General features: G+C 40.9%; 1 protein-coding gene across 1 annotated transcript in view; it reads right to left on the bottom strand.

Moving 5' to 3' along the window:
- Positions 1 to 429: 429 nt before the first annotated feature.
- chata (choline O-acetyltransferase a) overlaps positions 430 to 18,686 on the bottom strand; it is a 61,129-nt gene continuing 42,872 nt past the window's right edge. Inside the window, exons 13-14 of the mRNA XM_059946967.1 lie at positions 3,120 to 3,257; positions 430 to 700 (exon numbers count right to left, since the gene is read on the bottom strand). Coding sequence (XP_059802950.1) covers positions 437 to 700; positions 3,120 to 3,257 — 402 coding nt within the window. The 3' untranslated portion in view covers positions 430 to 436. The remainder of the gene's footprint in view (positions 701 to 3,119; positions 3,258 to 18,686) is intronic.

Genomic DNA, 18,686 nt, shown 5'->3' with positions numbered 1-18,686 from the left:
TGATGGAGACTTACTGTTTGGGATATAAAGCCTTCAGAAATAATGTACTGTAAATACAATATCACAAAAACAGGTTCATCAGTAAACAAAATGCAACCTGTCTATGAATAGCATCCATAACACAGAGATCATGGATGAGATGGCACAATATCAACACCAACTATTGAGAAAATATATTTGGCAGACCAGTCTATCAAGGGCTGATGTGCAGAACTTATATTTCTATTTTTCCACATCAATAGCACAGCAGAGTAGACCGAAAGATATATTTGACTTCATTATAATGTCTTCTGATATCATGTGCAACTAGTAATGGGTTAATATGCCACCAGATTACTTACAAGCTTCAAATTGATACCAATTTAATTAATTCTATTCTTTGGCATAGAGAAATGATCGTGTGAACATTTCACAGTACAACCCCATTTGCAAGCTTTTACTGGTGCGATTTTCTTCCATTCTGAACAATATTCCCCAGAAAACTTTGCTTGGCACTGGTGTTACACTTAACACACAGGTCCTTCATCTCTTTAAAGCTTCTCTCCACGGATTTTGCAAACATGCTGGAAGAGGTTTCCTTGCAATTATTGAAGCTGGAGATGCAGAAGATAATATGATCAAAACGTGGATTGTAAGCAACACCATAACCATCTGGAACTACAGGCCCGTAAAATAGAAAGCCATCCATTGTAGTTGGTACCTGCAGAGAAATGAAAATTGAGGTTTTATAGAGTCATGGAAATAAGCAAAAATCAAAGTTGAAAGTAAATTTATTATCACAGTACATATACACTTTATTAGATATACCTTTATACTTGTTCATCAATGCAAATATCCAATCAGTCAATCATGCAGACATGGTCTAGAGGTTCAGCTGATGTTCAGACCAAGAGGTTCAGAATAGGGAAGAAATGTGATCCAAGTGATTTTGACTGTAAAATGATTGTTGGTGCCAGGCAGGGTGATTTGAGTATTTCAGAATTTGCTGATCTTCTGGGATTTTCACACACAATAATCTCCAGTTTACAGAGAATGGTGTGAAAAGAAATCTGATGAGCAGCAGTTCTAAAGGCAAAAATGCCTTGTTTTGCAAAAAATAATGAAAAGTAACTGGAAGTATTTTATGTAGAATTCAAGAAATATACTATTGTATTTCTTGTTAGAAACAGATGAGAGAGGTCAGAGGAGAAAGGCCATACTGATTCAAGGTGACAGGAAAGTGATTGATTTTTGATTATCTGGTCAGTGAGTCAATGGGAGCAATTCGAGAATGAGAACACAGGCAAAAGCATGTAGGAATCATGAAATGCTCCATTGTTTGTTCATCAACTCCTTTTACAGCTTCAATACCTGGACCCTTGGCTTTACCCCATCAGAGACACCCCACCCTAACAAGCTGTTTTTGACTCCATCCCAGTTCATAATGAAGGGTCTTCAACCTGTAATGTTGATCCTGTTTCTCTAGCCACAACTGCTTCCTGGCCTGCTGTGTATCATCAGCAGTTTCTGCTTGCAGAGCGCTACACCACAGGGCAGAACTTTAGATTTTGCAAATTAAATTAGTACTAATAATAAGGTACAGCAAAAGACTTTGTCCTGCATATAGTCTGGAAAATGACATGTTTTTCATTGTACCTCATTATATGTGAAAATAACAAACCATTTTCCAATTTGACTAAATACAGAAATACTCAACAAGTCAGGCCACATCTGTGACTAGAAATTGGGTGGTTAGATTTTCAATATAACATATAGAACATTAAAGTTACTGCACACTACAGGACCTTCAACCCATGATGTTGTGCTGACCTTTTAAACTACTCTAAAATCAATGTAACACTTCGCTCCCACATACTACTCCATTTTCTACCATCCATGTGTTTATCTAAGAGAATCTTAAACGTCCTTAATATACCTGCCTGCACTCTTCACATACTTACCATTCTGTGTAAAAAACAACTACCTCTGATATCCCTCTATAGTTTCCTCCAATCACCTTAAAATTATACCCTCTCATATTAACCATTTCTGTCCCATGAAAATGTTGATGGCTGTCCAGTAATCATCCTGTACATTTCTATCAGGTCTTCTCTCATCCTTCTTCATTTCAAAGGGAAAAGCCCTAGATTACTCAACCTTTTCTCAGAAGACATGCTCTCTATTCCAGGCAGCATCCTGGTAAATCTCCTCTGCACCCTCTCTAAAGCTTCCACATTCTTCCAATAATGAGCCAATCAGAACTGAATACTCTCAACATGTCCATTTTTTAAAAGTTAACCACATAGAGACTTCTAGTCTGAAAAGGTAGTCTGCACACTTTTACATTCTTTGTTTCTGATACATAATACCGTGAGCACCATGGTAGCCTAGTGATTAGCCTGATGCTATTACAGCTTGAGGCATTGTTGCTCACAGTTCAATCCCAGCATCCTCTGTAAGGAACCTCTGCATGCCCTCCCTGTGGAATGTGGGAGTTTTCTCTGCGTGCTCTGGTTTCCCTCCAACAGGGGAAAGACGTACCAGATAGGTTAGTTGGTCATTTGTAAATTGTCCCATGGCTAGGTCAGGGTTCTTGGTTCTTGGTCCTCAGTCCTCCAAAATATTCCACATGGAATTTAAACTGGAGGTGGTGGAGGGTGGACTTAAGAAGGAGATTTTTGAAGAAGAAGAGCAGTCTTAAATTTAGTTGGGTTTGATTGTGTGACTATGGTAGGATGAAGATTATTCCATGCTTTAATTGTGCAGGGGAAGAATGAATTGCTGTACACATCTGACTTGGTAGTTAATATTTCAAACTGAAATGAGTGCCCTTGTCTGCTCCTAATAGGTTTGGGTTTGGTGTAGGATTGGTAATCTATGTCAAGCTGACCATTTAACATTTTGTAAAAACAGGTCAGATGTCTATCTTGGAGAGATTTCCACTTTAATGAATTCAAAAGTTGGGTAACACTCGCTTCTCTCTCATAGGTATTTGTTGACCCTCAGTTAAATTGGGGTTGCTGAGGGTTGCTGTGTGGTGCAGGTCAAAGAGCTGGAAAAGCGAGTACTGCGCTGTATCGCAAAATAAAAATAAAAACAAAATACAGAAGAACTTTTGACAATAACATGTAAACACTGACCTGGCTGGTGGAGAGGATAAAATTGTTACTCGTCAGGTACGTTTTATCGGTGAATATTTTAGGTACATCCATTTGTAGTTCTTTTGCCATCTCCTGTAGTCCAAGTAAATGATTGTCAATTCCCATCCCTGTAATAGTCTGAAACGCAGACCAAAATAGGAAATCGATTATCTGATATGAATTTTTTCAGATCTAAAATCAAGTGTTGAGAAAATGGGTCCAAAATGCTCAACAATAACAGGGCACAATATTGGCTGCTGTGTAGAGTCCACCAGGTTAAGTAATTCAAATTGTGTTGTTCTTTATCCAGGGCAGACAAATTTAATGCCAAGTGCACAAGAATAGTGAAGAACAGAGACAATGGAAAACTTGGTTTCAGCACAGTAACAATCTTGTAGATATGGACAACACATAGAACATCAGTTATACATAAATTTATACAAGAGAGTGAAGAAATAAATGATGGTGTGGAGCATGGCATTATTATATGCTATGATGTGGGCGATTATAGTCAAGGCAAATTTTTCTACATAAATGGTTTACCATTGCCTCTGGACAGTGTCTTTACCAGATGGATGAACCCAGCCATTATCAATACTCTTCAGAGATTGTCTGCTTGGCATCAGTGGTCACATAACCAGGGCTTGTGATATGGACTGGCTGCTCATATGACCGTCCACCAGCTGCTTCCATGGCTTCATGTGACCCTGATTGGAGGCAGAGGAGGTGGAACGAAGCAGGTGCTACACCTTTCCCAAGGGTGACCTGCAGGCTAGCGGAGGGAAGGAGCTCCTTACTCCTCCTTTGGTAGACAATAGACAATAGACAATTGGTGCAGAAGTAGACCATTCGGCCCCTCGAGTCTGCACCACCATTCTGAGATCATGGCTGATCATTCACTATCAATACCCAGTCCCTGCCTTGTCCCCATATCCCTCGATTCCCCTATCCATCAGATATCTATCTAGCTCCTTCTTGAAAGCATCCAGAGAATTGGCCTCCACCGTCTTCCGAGGCAGTGCATTCCACACCTCCACAACTCTCTGGGAGAAGAAGCTCTTCCTCAACTCTGTTTTAAATAACTGACCTCTTATTCTCAATCCATGCCCTCTGGTACTGGACTCTCCCAACATCTGGAACATATTTCCTGCCTCAATCCTATCAAATCCTTTAATTATCTTAAACGTTTCAATCAATCCCCTCTCAATCTCCTCAATTCCAGCGTGTACAAGCCCAATCTCTCCAATCTCTCTGCGTAAGTCAGCCCTGCCATCCCAGGAATCAACCTAGTGAATCTACGTTGCACTTCCTCAATTGCCAGAATGTCCTTCCTTAAACCTGGAGACCAAAACTGTACACAATATTCCAGGTGTGGTCTCACCAGGGCCCTGTACAAATGCAAAAGGACATCCTTGCTCTTGTACTCAATTCCCCTTGTAACAAAGGCCAACATTCCATTTGCCCTCTTCACTGCCTGATGCACTTGCTCATTCACCTTCATTGACTGGTGAACTAGGACTCCTAGGTCTCTTTGCATTTCTCCCTTACCTAACTCTACACCGTTCAGACAATACTCTGCCCTCTTGTTCCTGCTTCCAAAGTGGATAACTTCACATTTATTCACATTGAATGACATCTGCCAAGTATCTGCCCACTCACCCAGCCTATCCAAGTCTCCCTGTATTCTCTTAACGTCCTCTTCGCATGTCACACTGCCACCCAGTTTAGTATCGTCAGCAAACTTGCTGATATAGTTTTCAATGCCCTCATCTAAATCGTTGACATAAATCGTAAAGAGCTGTGGTCCCAATACAGACCCTGTGGTACCCCACTAGTCACCTCCAGCCAGTCCGAGAAACACCCATTCACTGCTACCCTTTGCTTTCTATCTGCCAACCAGTTTTCTATCCATGTTGAAACCCTGCCCCCAATGCCATGAGCTCTGATTTTACTCACCAATCTCCTATATGGCACCTTATCGAATGCCTTCTGAAAATCTAGGTACACAACATCCACTGGCTTACCCTCGTCTAACATCCTTGTTACACCCTCAAAAAACTCCAACAGATTAGTCAAGCATGATTTGCCCTTGGTAAATCCATGCTGGCTCGGCCTAATCCTATTTCTGCCATCAAGATGTGCCACTATTTCGTCCTTAATAATGGACTCAAGCATCTTCCTCACGACTGACGTTAGGCTAACAGGGCGATAGTTCTCCATTTTCTCCTTCCCTCCCTTCTTGAAAAGTGGGATAACATTAGCCACTCTCCAATCTTCAGGAACTGATCCTGAATCTAAGGAACATTGGAAAATGATTACCAATGCATCCGCAATTTCCTGAGCCACCTCTTTTAGAACCCTCGGATGCAGACCATCTGGACCCGGGGATTTATTAGCCTTCAGTCCTACCAGTCTACTCATCACAGTTTCTTTCCTAATGTCAATCTGTCTCAATTCCTCTGATATCTTATGACCCTGGCCCATCCATACATCTGGGAGATTGCTTGTGTCCTCCCTGGTGAAGACAGATCTAAAGTACGCGTTAAATTCTGCTGTCATTTCCCTGTTTCCCATAACAATTTCTCCCAATTCATTCTTTAAGGGGCCAACATTGTTCTTAACTATCTTCTTTCTCTTCACATAGCTAAAAAAGCTTTTGCTATCCCCTTTTATATTCCTGGCTAGACTGAGCTCATACCTGATTTTTTCTCTCCGTATTGCTTTTTTAGTTAAGATCTGCTGTTCCTTAAAACTTACCCAATCATCTGTAGAGACATATCTCCACCCCACCGCCCTAAACAAGGCATTAGCTCAAAAATAAATGTACAATCAGAGACAAGTCCTTGGCTGTACAAGAGGTGATATGTACTGTTCTGTTGCTGACGGAGGATTAGGATATTTGTCAGGTTTGTGAAGGCAATCAGGCAGTCTAATAACTCCAGAGCTCCATAATTCAAGTGGTTAACTCAGCAATGTGAAATGTCTAGCATACAATAAAAATGAATTTTTTCTCTGTAAGTTTGGAGAAGGGAGAAAAATGAGCATATTCCAACTTCTGGAACCTATGAATGGGGAATGTGTAATCCCTTTGCATACGGACGTAATGGGCAACTTACACTTGTGGCCACTTTACTAGGTACAGGTGTGGAACCCGGTGTGGTCTTCTGCCACTGTGGCTCATCCACTTCAAAGTTCAACATGTTGTGCATTCAGAGATGCCCTCCTGCACACCACTGTTGTAGTAGTTGGTTATTTGAGTTACTGTCACCTTCCTGTCAGTTTGAACCTGTCTGACCTCTCTCATTGACAAGGTGAAATTGTTTTTTCACTTTTTCACACCAGTCTCTGTAAACTCTAGAGACTGTTGTGCATGAAAATCCCTGGAGATCATTCTGATGTTTGGCTGAACCACAACTAAGCCTCTTGAACATGTCTGCATGTTTTTATGTATTGAATTTATGCCATATAATTGGCTGATCAGATATTTGCATTAACAACATGTGTATACAGATGCATCTAATAGGGTGGCCATTGAGTGTGTGTTTCTATCTCATCGATAGCTGAACTTCTTCTTTCCCTATCATTATCCCACTATCTGCCTTATAACATCACCAAACTGTACACTGGAACATCATCTGGGATGTTTTCAAAACACAGGGCCAACACAAGCAGATTTGTAAGACAGTCAATACCATGCATCAATCTTACAATAAGAAATGAATCTGCAGAGTTTTTTGACAAGAAAATAAATCAAAGTACAGGATTCCTCATGCTATTAATCTTCAGATGGAATGAATAAACAATTCAAAACAACAATCAGTATTTGTACATTTGGAGTATTGTGTGCAGTTTTGGTCACCTAATTACAGGAAGGATATTAATAAGGTTGAAAGAGTGCAGAGAAGGTTTACAAGGGTATTGCCAGGACTTGAGAAACTGAGTTGCACAGAAATGTTGAATAGGTTATGACCTTATTCCCTGGAGCATAGAAGAATGAGTGGAGACTTGATAGAGGTGTATAAAATTATGATGGGTATAGATAGAGTGAATGCAAGCAGGCTTTTTATACTGAGGCAAGGGGAGAAAAGAACCAGAGGACATGGGTTAAGGGTGAAGGGGGAATAGTTTAAAGGGAACATGGGGGGGGGGGGCTTCTTCATACAGAGCATGGTGGGAGTGTGGAATGAGCTGCCAGATGAAGTGGTGAATGCGGGCTTACTTTAAACGTTTAAGAAAAACTTGGACAGGTACATGGATGAGAGGTGTATGGAGGGATATGGGCCAGGTGCAGGTCAGTGGGACTAGGCAGAAAAATGGTCCGGCACAGCCAAGAAGGGCCAAAAGGCCTGTTTCTGTGCTGTAATGTTCTATGGTTCTTTGTCCAGTATTTATTCCAGTATATATTTTCAGTACACTTTCAAGCTCTTCTTTCAAGTATTCATTCTTTTTCTCTCCCCTCAGATACTACCCAAGTCTTTCCATCATTTTCTGTTTTAAATTTATTTCAGATTTCCGGCATTCATAGTACTTGCTTTTTGTTTTTGGTCTGGTATTTATTTAAAACAAATATAGCTGCGGATGCTGGAACCTGCAACCAACACCAAGATGCTGGAAGAATGCACACAAAATGCTAGAGGACCTCAGCAGGTCAGGCAGCATCTACGGAGGAGAATAAGCAATCAGCATTTTGGGCCAAGACCCTTCATCAGGACTTCTTTATTCAGAACCAAGCAAGTTTAATGTCATATCCACAACAGGTACAATGAAAAACTTACTTTCAGCACCAACACAAGCACAGAGGTATAAACAACACACTGAATATTAATCATACGTAAATTATAAGTAAGTTATGGAACCTATGACAATTAAAGAGGTGGAACTACTGGCGCTTTTAAGAAATTTAAAAGTGGATAAATCTCCGGATCCTGATAGGATATTCCCCAGGACCTTGAGGGAAGTTTGTGTAGAGATAGCAGGAGCTCTGACGGAGATCTTTAAGATGTCATTAGAAACGGGGATTGTGCCAGAGGATTGGCGTATTGCTCATGTGGTTCCATTGTTTAAAAAGGGTTCTAGAAGTAAGCCTAGCAATTATAGACCTGTCAGTTTGACATCAGTGGTGGGTAAATTAATGGAAAGTATTCTTAGAGATATTATTAATAATTATCTGGATAGACAGGATCTGATTAGGAGTAGCCAGCATGGATTTGTGCGTGGAAGGTCATGTTTGACAAACCTTATTGAATTTTTTGAAGAAGTTATGAGGAATGTTGACGAGGGTAAGGCAGTGGATGTAGTCTATATGGACTTCAGCAAAGCCTTTGACAAAGTTCCACATGGAAGGTTAGTTAAGAAGGTTCAGTTGTTAGGTATTAATGCTGGAGTAATAAAATGGATTCAACAGTGGCTAGATGGGAGATGCCAGAGAGTAGTGGTGGATAATTGTTTATCGGGATGGAGGCCGGTGACTAGCGGGGTGCCTCAGGGATCTGTTTTGGGCCCAATGTTGTTTGTAATATACATAAATGATCTGGATGATGGGGTGGTAAATTGGATTAGTAAGTATGCCGATGATACTAAGGTAGGAGGTGTTGTGGATAATGAGGTGGGTTTTCAAAGCTTGCAGGGAGATTTATGCCGGTTAGAAGAATGGGCTGAATGTTGGCAGGCAGATGGAGTTTAATGCTGAGAAGTGTGAGGTTCTACATTTTGGCAGGAATAATCCATATAGAATATACAGGGTAAATGGTAGGGCATTGAGGAATGCAGAGGAACAGAGAGATCTAGGAATAACAGTGCATAGTTCCTTGAAGGTGGAGTCTCATGTAGATAGGGTGGTGAAGAAGGCTTTTGGAACGCTGGCCTTTATAAATCAGAGCATTGAGTACAGAAGTTGGGATGTAATGTTAAAATTGTACAAGGCATTGGTAAGGCCAAATTTAGAATATTGTGTGCAGTTCTGGTCACCGAATTATAGGAAAGATATCAATAAATTAGAGAGAGTGCAGAGACGATTTACTAGGATGTTACCTGGGTTTCACCACTTAAGTTACAGAGAAAGGTTGAACAAGTTAGGTCTCTATTCATTGGAGCGTGGAAGGTTGAGGGGGGATTTGATCGAGGTATTTAAAATTTTGAGAGGGATAGATAGAGTTGACGTGAATAGGCTGTTTCCATTGAGGGTAGGGGAGATTCAAACGAGAGGACATGATTTGAAAGTTAGGGGGCAGAAGTTTAAGGGAAACACGAGGGGGTATTTCTTTACTCAGAGAGTGATAGCTGTGTGGAATGAGCTTCCTGTAGAAGTAGTAGAGGCCAGTTCAGTTGTATCATTTAAGGTAAAATTGGATAGGTATATGGACAGGAAAGGAGTGGAGGGTTATGGGCTGAGTGCGGGTAGGTGGGACTGGGCGTGATTAAGAGTTCGGCACGGACTAGGAGGGCCAAGATGGCCTATTTCTGTGCTGTGATTGTTATATGGTTATACGGTTATACAAAGCAGTGAAGAAAAACAATAAATGCAGAGACAAGTGAACTCAGCCCGTGTAGTGGCATTTGTGGGAATGTTAATTGGTTTTCTTTCCATAGATGCTATTTGACTGGCTGAGTTCATCCAGTATTTCTGTTTTTTTTTTAAAAATTTGTTTTTTTAATTTATTCACTATTTAGCCAGATGGTGTTGAATATTGTAGTCTCATTTATGTAAAATTTTCCAGGTGCTTCACAAGAGACAGAAGCTAAAAGAGGCACATAGAGGACAGAAACACTGAAAGAGTGATCCACAGCTTTTCCACAGATGAGGGATGAAAAAAAAAGTTCAAGGTTCCAAGTAAATTTACTATCGAAGCATGTATATGTCACCATATACTACACTGTGATTCATTTTCAAGCCTTAAAAACAGGGAGTAGAAAGTTATAATTCAGATGATTTTAAAAATCTTAAATAATAAGGAAAAATAATCATAAACACAAGAGACTCTGGAGATGTTGGAAATCCTGATGAATGGTCTTTGTCTAAATTGACTCTCCATTGGTGCTGCCTGACCTGTTAAACCCCTCCAGCATGTTGTGTGTGTATAACTCAGGCAAATAATCATCTGTATTGTTTCTTAGAAGAGCTGTTTATGTTTTTAAGGGCAATTATGTTCTGCTTTTTTTATGTAGGGATGGAATTTGTTGCAACATTTTCTAGAAATGTTATACTTCACAAACAAGTTTAAACTGTTTGATAAAGTTGTCGCAATGATGATTTGACTAACAGTAGATGGGAGTACTCTGGAAAAGTTAAAAACATAGTAGTAGTTAAGCTCCTCCATTCCCTGTTCCTCTCACATCAAGTATAATGCATGTACTGAGACTTCATCAGAAACAAGAGAAAATCTGCAGATGCTGGAAATCCCAGCAACACACACAAAGTGGTGGAGGAACTCAGCAGGCCAGGCAGCATCTATTGCAAAAAAGTAAACAGTCAACATTTCAGGCTGAGGTCCTTCCACAGGGCTCATGAATGGTCCTGATGAAGATTCTTGGCCCAAAATGTCAACTATTTACTCTTTTCCATAGATGTTGCCTGGCCTGCTGAGTTCCTCCAGCATTTTGTGTGTGTCACTGAGTCTTCATATGGTGCCTTATGAAGGTACACTGTACAGAAATGACTTGGCTTTCAAGATTTTAGTGAAGGGATGTCCCTTGAGAACAGAGATGAAGAGGAATTTCTTTAGCCAGATGGTAGAGTACCTGTGGAAATCATTGTGAAGGATTGCTGTGGAGGCTAAGTCATTGGGTGTATTTAAATGGGAGGTTGACAGGTACTTCATTAGTAAGAGTATGAGCCATTTATCTGTTTTCTGTCTGTCTGCTTATTTTATGTTGTGTGATTTGTCATATGGGTTGGGGTGTGAGAGAAGCAAATGAGTATAGTTACATATTCGCACTTTGACTTTGTCTAGTTGAGAGGGAATGAGTGGGAGAGATATTTTTGTTGACTGCTTATTTTGCTTATTTTGTTAATTTGAATGCTAATTATTCTTATTTTGCTACATTGCTAATTTCAGTTTTGTTTGTTTTGTATCACTATAAAATCATTTGTCTTTACTAGTTTTATAATAAAGGATCAAATGTACTTTTTTAACTTTAAAAAAGGGAGTAGAAAGTTATAATTCAAGGTAATTTTAAAAATCTTAAATAATAAGGAAAAATAATCATAAACACAAGAGATTCTGGAGATGTTGGAAATCCTGATGAATGGTCTTTGTCTGAAATGACTCTCCATTGGTGCTGCCTGAACTGTTGAGTTCCTCCAGCATTTTAGGCAAATTATCATCTGTGTTGTTATTTTGGAAGCATGTCATATAGTGTCAACTCCCGTATTCTGTCTCTCAGTGGTTTTGGTTTGTTTTCAAGTAACTGCTAACAGGAAGGGTGTCAAGGGTTACAGGGAAAAGGCAGGGGAACGGGTTTGAGAAGGAAAATAAATCAGCTGTGATCGAATGGCAGAGCCAACTCGATGAGCTGAATGGTCTAATTCTGCTTCTATGTTTTACAGAATGAGAAGAGATATACCTGAACTCAGGAGATAGTAAGTAATGGTCAAAGATTATAAAGTCACAGAAATATACATTGTGTAAACAGGCCCTTCAGTCCATTACAAACAATAACCAACCATTTGCATAAGATCATAAGTGATGTCCCTCTATTCATCTACTGTGCCTTCTAGTTCTAGGCTCCCCCCATTATAGGAAGCATCCTCTCCACATCCACTCTATCTAGTTCTATATCATGTGAGTTCTATTTTAATCTCATTTTTAAAAATTCTTCCAACATTTGCAAGAGATTCTACCAGACACGTACACACCACCAGCAATTCACAGTGACCAATTAACCTATCAACCTGCTCGCCTTTGGGACCTGGGAGTGTAGCTGGAGACAAGATACCAATTATCACACCAGGTTTAGGGATGACACTGGCCGGAAAGAGATGTTGGAAATGACAGAACAGACGGCACAATGGAGGAAGGTCACAAGATAAATATTTGGTCTGTTTCAATGTGAGTAAGTCAGGTTATGCTGAGGTAGCCCTGTGAACCATGCCAATATAAATTATTCTGCTGTGAGCCATACAGAAAACAGATGTTTTGAGACTGTCATTCTGTGAACAAAACACATTTGATGAATTGTGAAGCACAGGCAACTGCTCACAATTAAGGAGCTCTCCGGCTGATAAGAAAATATATGCTCTTGCTTTCCCCATCAACATTGATAGGGTCCAGATCTACATTAAAGATGGAACTGAAGAAAGGAAATAGATGTGTCTTTGTTCAGTCCTTGAATAAATGACAGCTTGAATGATAGACTTCATAATTGTGAACTGGGATGAGAAAAAAGAAAAGCTGAATCAGATTCAGGTTTATTATCACTAACATATGGCTTGAAATTTGTTGTTTTGTGACAGGTACAGTGCAAGACATAAAAAAAATTACCGTAAGCTACAATAAAAATTAAATAAATAGTGTGGTAATGTTCATGAGTTTATGGACCATTCAGAAATCGGATGGTGGAGGGTAAGAAGCTGTTCCTAAAGCATTGAGTGTCCACAAACATTTTAGGACCAGTTTCATCCCCTCTGATACTCCTGTCCCTCCTCTCTGATGGTACTAATGAGAAGAAGGCATGTCTGGGATGGTGTGCCTTAATATTATATAAAAATATGATAAGTTACAATGAGAATTATATTTTAAAGTTTAAATATGTAGTGCTAAAGACAGCAAAGTAGCAGAGGAGTGTTCATGGTTCGTGGACTGATGATAAAGCTGACAGCAAGTCGGGGGAAGCTGTTTCTAAAACACTGAGTGTGGGTCTTCAGGCTCTTGTATCTCCTCTCTGGTGGTAGTAACAAGAAGCGGGCATGTACAGGATGGTGAAGTTCCCTAATGGTTAATGCCATCTTCTTGAAGATGTCCTCAATGGTGGGGCGGCTTGGGCCTCTCCACCATCCTTCAGAAAATTTCTGAAGAAAATTGGAAGTAAAATCAAATAAGAGAAGGGCTATCTGAGAAACTAACAGTGAACAAATAATTTCAAGATGAAGTCTTAGTTCAGGAATGAACAGTTCTGCTGGAATGAGTGTGGCCAGTTGTATCTCACACAGATGGTATTTAAGTTCAGGTGTGAGTCTTGTGATTTAATATAAAAAGTGGTAAGTTGGAACAGTAAAAGTTAGTGGTGTGCATGTATAAGAAAGTTGAATGGTAATAAAGGTTAAGTTGTACTAAACCTTGTTTTTGTTTGACATGTCTCTTGATACCCTTACTTACTGCCTGTTACACCACTGTCATTTAGTGCAGCAATTAAAATCTCCTGTCTCTATCTGTATAGAAGGTTTCTTCATTCTGTTTCTGTAACAACTGGTTTTTGATCAGTCAGCATTGTTAGCCCTGAGCTGAACCTCAGAACCTGGAAGATCAGTGGACTCTACCCTTTGACCTGTTTGGCATGGGTGACCCTGCCAAGAATCAAAGCACAAGGCCCTGGTTCCAGCCAACATGGCTCTCCAGATTCCACCAATCACGTTACATATTCACGGCAATTTACACTGAGGTATACAAGTCTCCAAACCCTATGACAAGGTTGTGATCCTCTGGGAGGGTCACTCGTAGGGTGAACAGGAGAAAACCGGACCACCTGGAGGAATGCCACATGGTCACGGGGAGAATATGAAAACTCCACCTAGATTGAACCTGGGTCTTTGATGCTGTGAGGCAGTGCCGGGACATGGTATGTTCAGTTTTGAGGCATGGTGAAGTTTAGGTCCGTGACGCTGTCTTTGTGGAGTTTACACGTACCCTGTAACCATGTGAATTTCTTCTAGCTGCTCTTCCCATATCCCCAAGACTTGTGGTTGGTAGATTAATTGGCCAGAGTAAATTGCCGTGAGTATGTAGTGTGATCAGTGGGATCTGCAGAGTAGCAGGTAATTGATGGAAATGTCGGGTTGATAAAATTGAATCAATATAAATGTGTGTTGAAAGGAGCATGTCAAAGTCATAGAAAATTACAGCACAGAAACAGGCCTTTTGGCCCATCTTGTCCATGCAGAACCATTTAAAGTGCCCAGTCCCATCGACCTGCACCTGAACTATAGCCTTCCATTGTCCTGCTGAATGATTATGACTGTATACTTTTGAACAAAAGGAGAATCAAGACTTAAGGGGCTCGTGTTCATGTGGAGCTGAGTACAAAGCTGAAATCCATCATGATCCCATTGATTGATGTTGCAAGGTTGAGGGATCAGAAGTGGAGAGAGTGAGCAATTTCAAATTCCTGGGTCTCAATATCTCTGAGAGGCTGACCAAGACCCAACATATTGATACAGCTACAAAGAAGGCAAGACAGCAGCTATATTTCATTAGGAGTTTGAGGAGATTTGGTGTCTCACCAAAAACACTCAAAAATTTCTATAGATGTTCCAAAGAGAATATTCTGACTGGCGGCATCACTGTCTAGTATGGGGGCAGGGATAGGCTACTGCACAGGATCAAAGTAAGCTACAGAATTGTACAATTAGTCAGTTCCATCACAAGCTCTAGTCTCTGTAGTATCAAGGAGCAGTGCCTCAGAGAGGCAGCATCCAACATTAAGGTTCTCCACCACTCAGGACATGTCCTTTTCTCATTCTTCTTCTTCTTCTTCTCTTGATTCGATGTTGACTGTGCTGAGAGTTTAGTCTCTGCAGGCACGTTCATGGGCCACAAGACCAGCATTGGATCGGCACTGTCTCCCACATCAGTTGCATTTGTGATTTGACTGGTCTAACACTGTGTGGTGAACTACATATACCTGTCTGGACACGCCCCCTGCTGACTGCTCCTGTGGCTCCTCCCACAGACCCCTGTATAAAGGCAATCAAGGTCTGAGCCCAGCCTCTCAGTCTCCAGGATGTAGTATGGTGGTCACTCACTGCTTGTTCCTTCTTCCAGTCAATAAAAGCCGATATCTCGCCTTACGTCTCAGAGTGAGTTATTGATGGTGCATCACACTGAATATCTGCATTCATGACCTGCTTCATATTTCTTCTGCCTTTTCTCCTTGATAGCTGGGATTGACTTCTTGACAATGCAGTGCCAACTTCTTCTGTCCAAAGCATCTTTCATGACGTTCATGTCAGTGTTCTTCATATGGAGCTTGAGCACATCTTTGTAGCGCAGCTTCTGACCACCATGCTTCCTCTTTCCTTCATGTAGCTCACCACAGAAAACAGCTTTGGATAAACGATCATCGCTCATTCTTGTGACATGACCAGTCCCACGCAGCTGAGAATCTGTGATGAGTGATTCTGCACTGACTGTCCCAGCACATTTGAGCACCTCCACACCTGGTACCCTCTCTTGCTGCTTGATGAGTAATATTTGGCGTAAATGCCTGAGTTGTGTCTTGGTCAATTTCTTGATGTGCTTCCGATACAATGTCATTGCTCCGTTGAATAAAGCAGAGATGGTAAAACAGCTGTGTTATACACTTAGACCTTTTCTCATTGCTACCATCAGGAAGGAGGCACAGAAGCCTGAACAGGTTCTTCATCTCTGTCATCTGATTTCTGAATGGACAGTGAACCCATGAACACTACTATTTTATTTCCTATTTTTTGCTCTATATATAATATATATCTATATATTTAGAGTAATTCACGGTTTTCTTTTTCCCTATTATCATTGTACATCTGTCACAAAGTTAACAAATGTCACGACATGTGCTGGTAATATTAAATCTGATTCTGTTTCTGAAAAGGAGGAACGTTTCCCTGGCCTTCATGTTAAGTTCAGTCCACCCTATACTTTTCTTTAATTTAGAGATACAGCACAGTAAGAGGCCCTTCTGGCACTGCCCAATTATACCCACGTGACTGATTAACCTACTAATCTATATGTCTTTGGAACCTTCCAGCAAACTGTTCAGATATCCCATGAGGATGCAAAGGGTCTGACAACTTCTTCCCCCCTCCAAATTAATTACAATAAAAAGACTCTGATTCAAACGCAGTTTCACTGGCTTTAATAACTGCTTCAGTTCAATTGCTGTTAATAGAACATGGGACATAGAAATCTACAGCACATTACAGGCCCTTCAGCCCACAATGTTGTGCTGACCATGTAACCTACTCTAGAAACTGCCTAGAATTTCCCTAGTGCACAGCCCTCTAGTTTTCTAAGCTCCATGTACCTATCTAAGAAGCTCTTAGAAGATCCTACTGTATCCGCTTCCACCAGCACTGCCGGCGGTGCATTCCATGCACCCACCACTCTGTGAAAAACTTACCCCTGACACCCCCTCGGTACCTATTTCCAAGCACCTTAAAACTACGCCCTCTCACGTTAGCCATTTCAGCTCCGGGAAAAAGCCTCTGACTATCCACACGATCAATGCCTCTCATCATCTTATACACCTCTATCAGGTCACCTTTCATCCTCCGTTGCTCCAAAGAGAAAAGGCCAAGTACACTCAACCTATTCTCATAAGGTACACCCTCAATCCAGGCAACATCCTTGTAAATCTCCTCTGCACTCTCTCTATAGTATCCACATCCTTCCTGTAGTGAGCTGACCAGAACTGAACCCAATACTCCAAGTGGGGTCTGACCAAGGTCTTAAATTATCTATATAATGTTACATTATTATTGAAAGTTGAATGGATCCAGACTTGGTGCTTGAGCACAGAGACAGTAAGGAAAGCAGTGCTGAGGGAAATGGGATGATTGATGAGGTACTGACAGCACTTGGATGAAAGTGGGAGTGAGAGCACCACATTAGTAATTAATACCATTACAGCATAAGACATAGAAGCAAAATTAGGCCATTCAGACCATCGAGTCTGCTCTGCCGTTCCGTCATGGCTGATTTATTAACAAGAGAGAATCTGCTGATGCTGGAAGTCCAAGCAACACATACAAAATGCTGGAGGAACTCAGCAGGCCAGGCAGCATCTATGGAAAAAATTATATTCAACGGTTTGGGCCGAGAGCCTTCACCAGGACCGATTTATTATGGCTGATTTATTATCCCTTTCCCTAGTCTTAGTCCACATCCTCACTTCCCCCACTATATGAAACATCCTCTCCATGTCCATTCTATCTAGGCCTTTCAATAATCGATAGGTTTCAATGAGATTCCCCTTGTTCTTCTAAACTCCAGTGAGTACAGGCCCAGAGCAATCACTAGCTCCTCATACATTAAGCCTGTTATTAGGAAGGCAAATGAAATGGATTGGAATACATACAATGGAGAAGCTGAGAGAATGAGGAGAACCTAGAACCAGCGATCATTCTCTCAGGGTAAGTGGTCTACTGGTTATTTATTTATTTTTTGAGATACAGCATGGAATAGGCCCTTCTGGCCTTTCCCTTTGAGTCATACTGCCCACAATTTAACCCTAGCCTAGTCATGGAACAATTTACAATGATCAATTAAAATGACATCTTTGAACTGTATGAGGAAACCAGTGCACCTGAAGGAAATCCACACGGGGAATGTACAAACTCCTTACAGACAGCGGCAGGAATTTAACTCAGGTTGCTGGTATTGCAAAGAGTTGTGCTAACCACTACACTACCAGACCAGTGCTTAAAGAAGAACGTAGAACATCACAGCGCAGTATAGGTCCTTTGACCCATGACGTGCCTATCTAAGAGTCTCTTATATGCCTCTATCACCATGAGTGGCAGTGTGTTGCACGCACCCATCACTTACTTTGTAGAAAAATAAATTATCCTCTTATACTTTCTTCCAATCACCTTAAAGTTATGCACCCTCATATTAGCCAAAATTGGGTGAAACTTCTTCCCTTAAAACAGGGGTTCACAATCTGAGTCCAAAGACCCCTTGCCTAATGGTATTGGTTCATGGCATAAAAAAGGTTGGGGACCCCTGCCTTAAAGTTATCGATATTGTTTATTGATGTCACAAGTACCAAGATCCAGTGCAAAAACTTGTCTTGCATTCAGTTCACACAGATCAAATCATATAACCATTACAGCACAGAAACAGCCCATCTTGGCCCTTCTAGTCCATGCTGAACACTTACTCTCACCTAGTCCCACTGACCTGCACTCAGCCCATAACCCTCCAATCCTTTCCCCTTTCCTGTCCATATACCTATCCAATTTTGCTTTAAATGACAATACCGAACCTGCCTTTACCACTTCTACTGGAATCATCGCACAGTTCACTGAGCTAGAATAAGGTAAAACTGTAACATTGCAGAATAAAGTGTAAAAGCTACTGAAAAAGTGCAGTGCAGGTACAAGATAAAGTGCAAGATCATAATGAGATAGATAGTGAGGTCAAGAGTTCACCTTATTGTGAATCATTGGAATTCTCTATATCAGACAGCTGTGGGGACTGAATCATTATAGATATCGAAGTCCAAAACTGACGGATTTCTGGTCCTCCAGACTAGTCAAAGGAAGCGTGAAAGAGTCAGAAGGCCATCATCAGATCAGCCACGATTTCACTGGAAGAGCAGTAGGCTCAAGGTGTCTCTGGCTATCTCTGCTCCTATTTCTTATGAATATGTAAA

This window comes from Hypanus sabinus, chromosome 21 (genome assembly GCF_030144855.1).
Source record: "Hypanus sabinus isolate sHypSab1 chromosome 21, sHypSab1.hap1, whole genome shotgun sequence".
NCBI lineage: Eukaryota > Metazoa > Chordata > Chondrichthyes > Myliobatiformes > Dasyatidae > Hypanus > Hypanus sabinus.
Note: the sequence above shows the minus strand (reverse complement) of the source record. Positions and strands in the feature narration are given on the sequence as shown.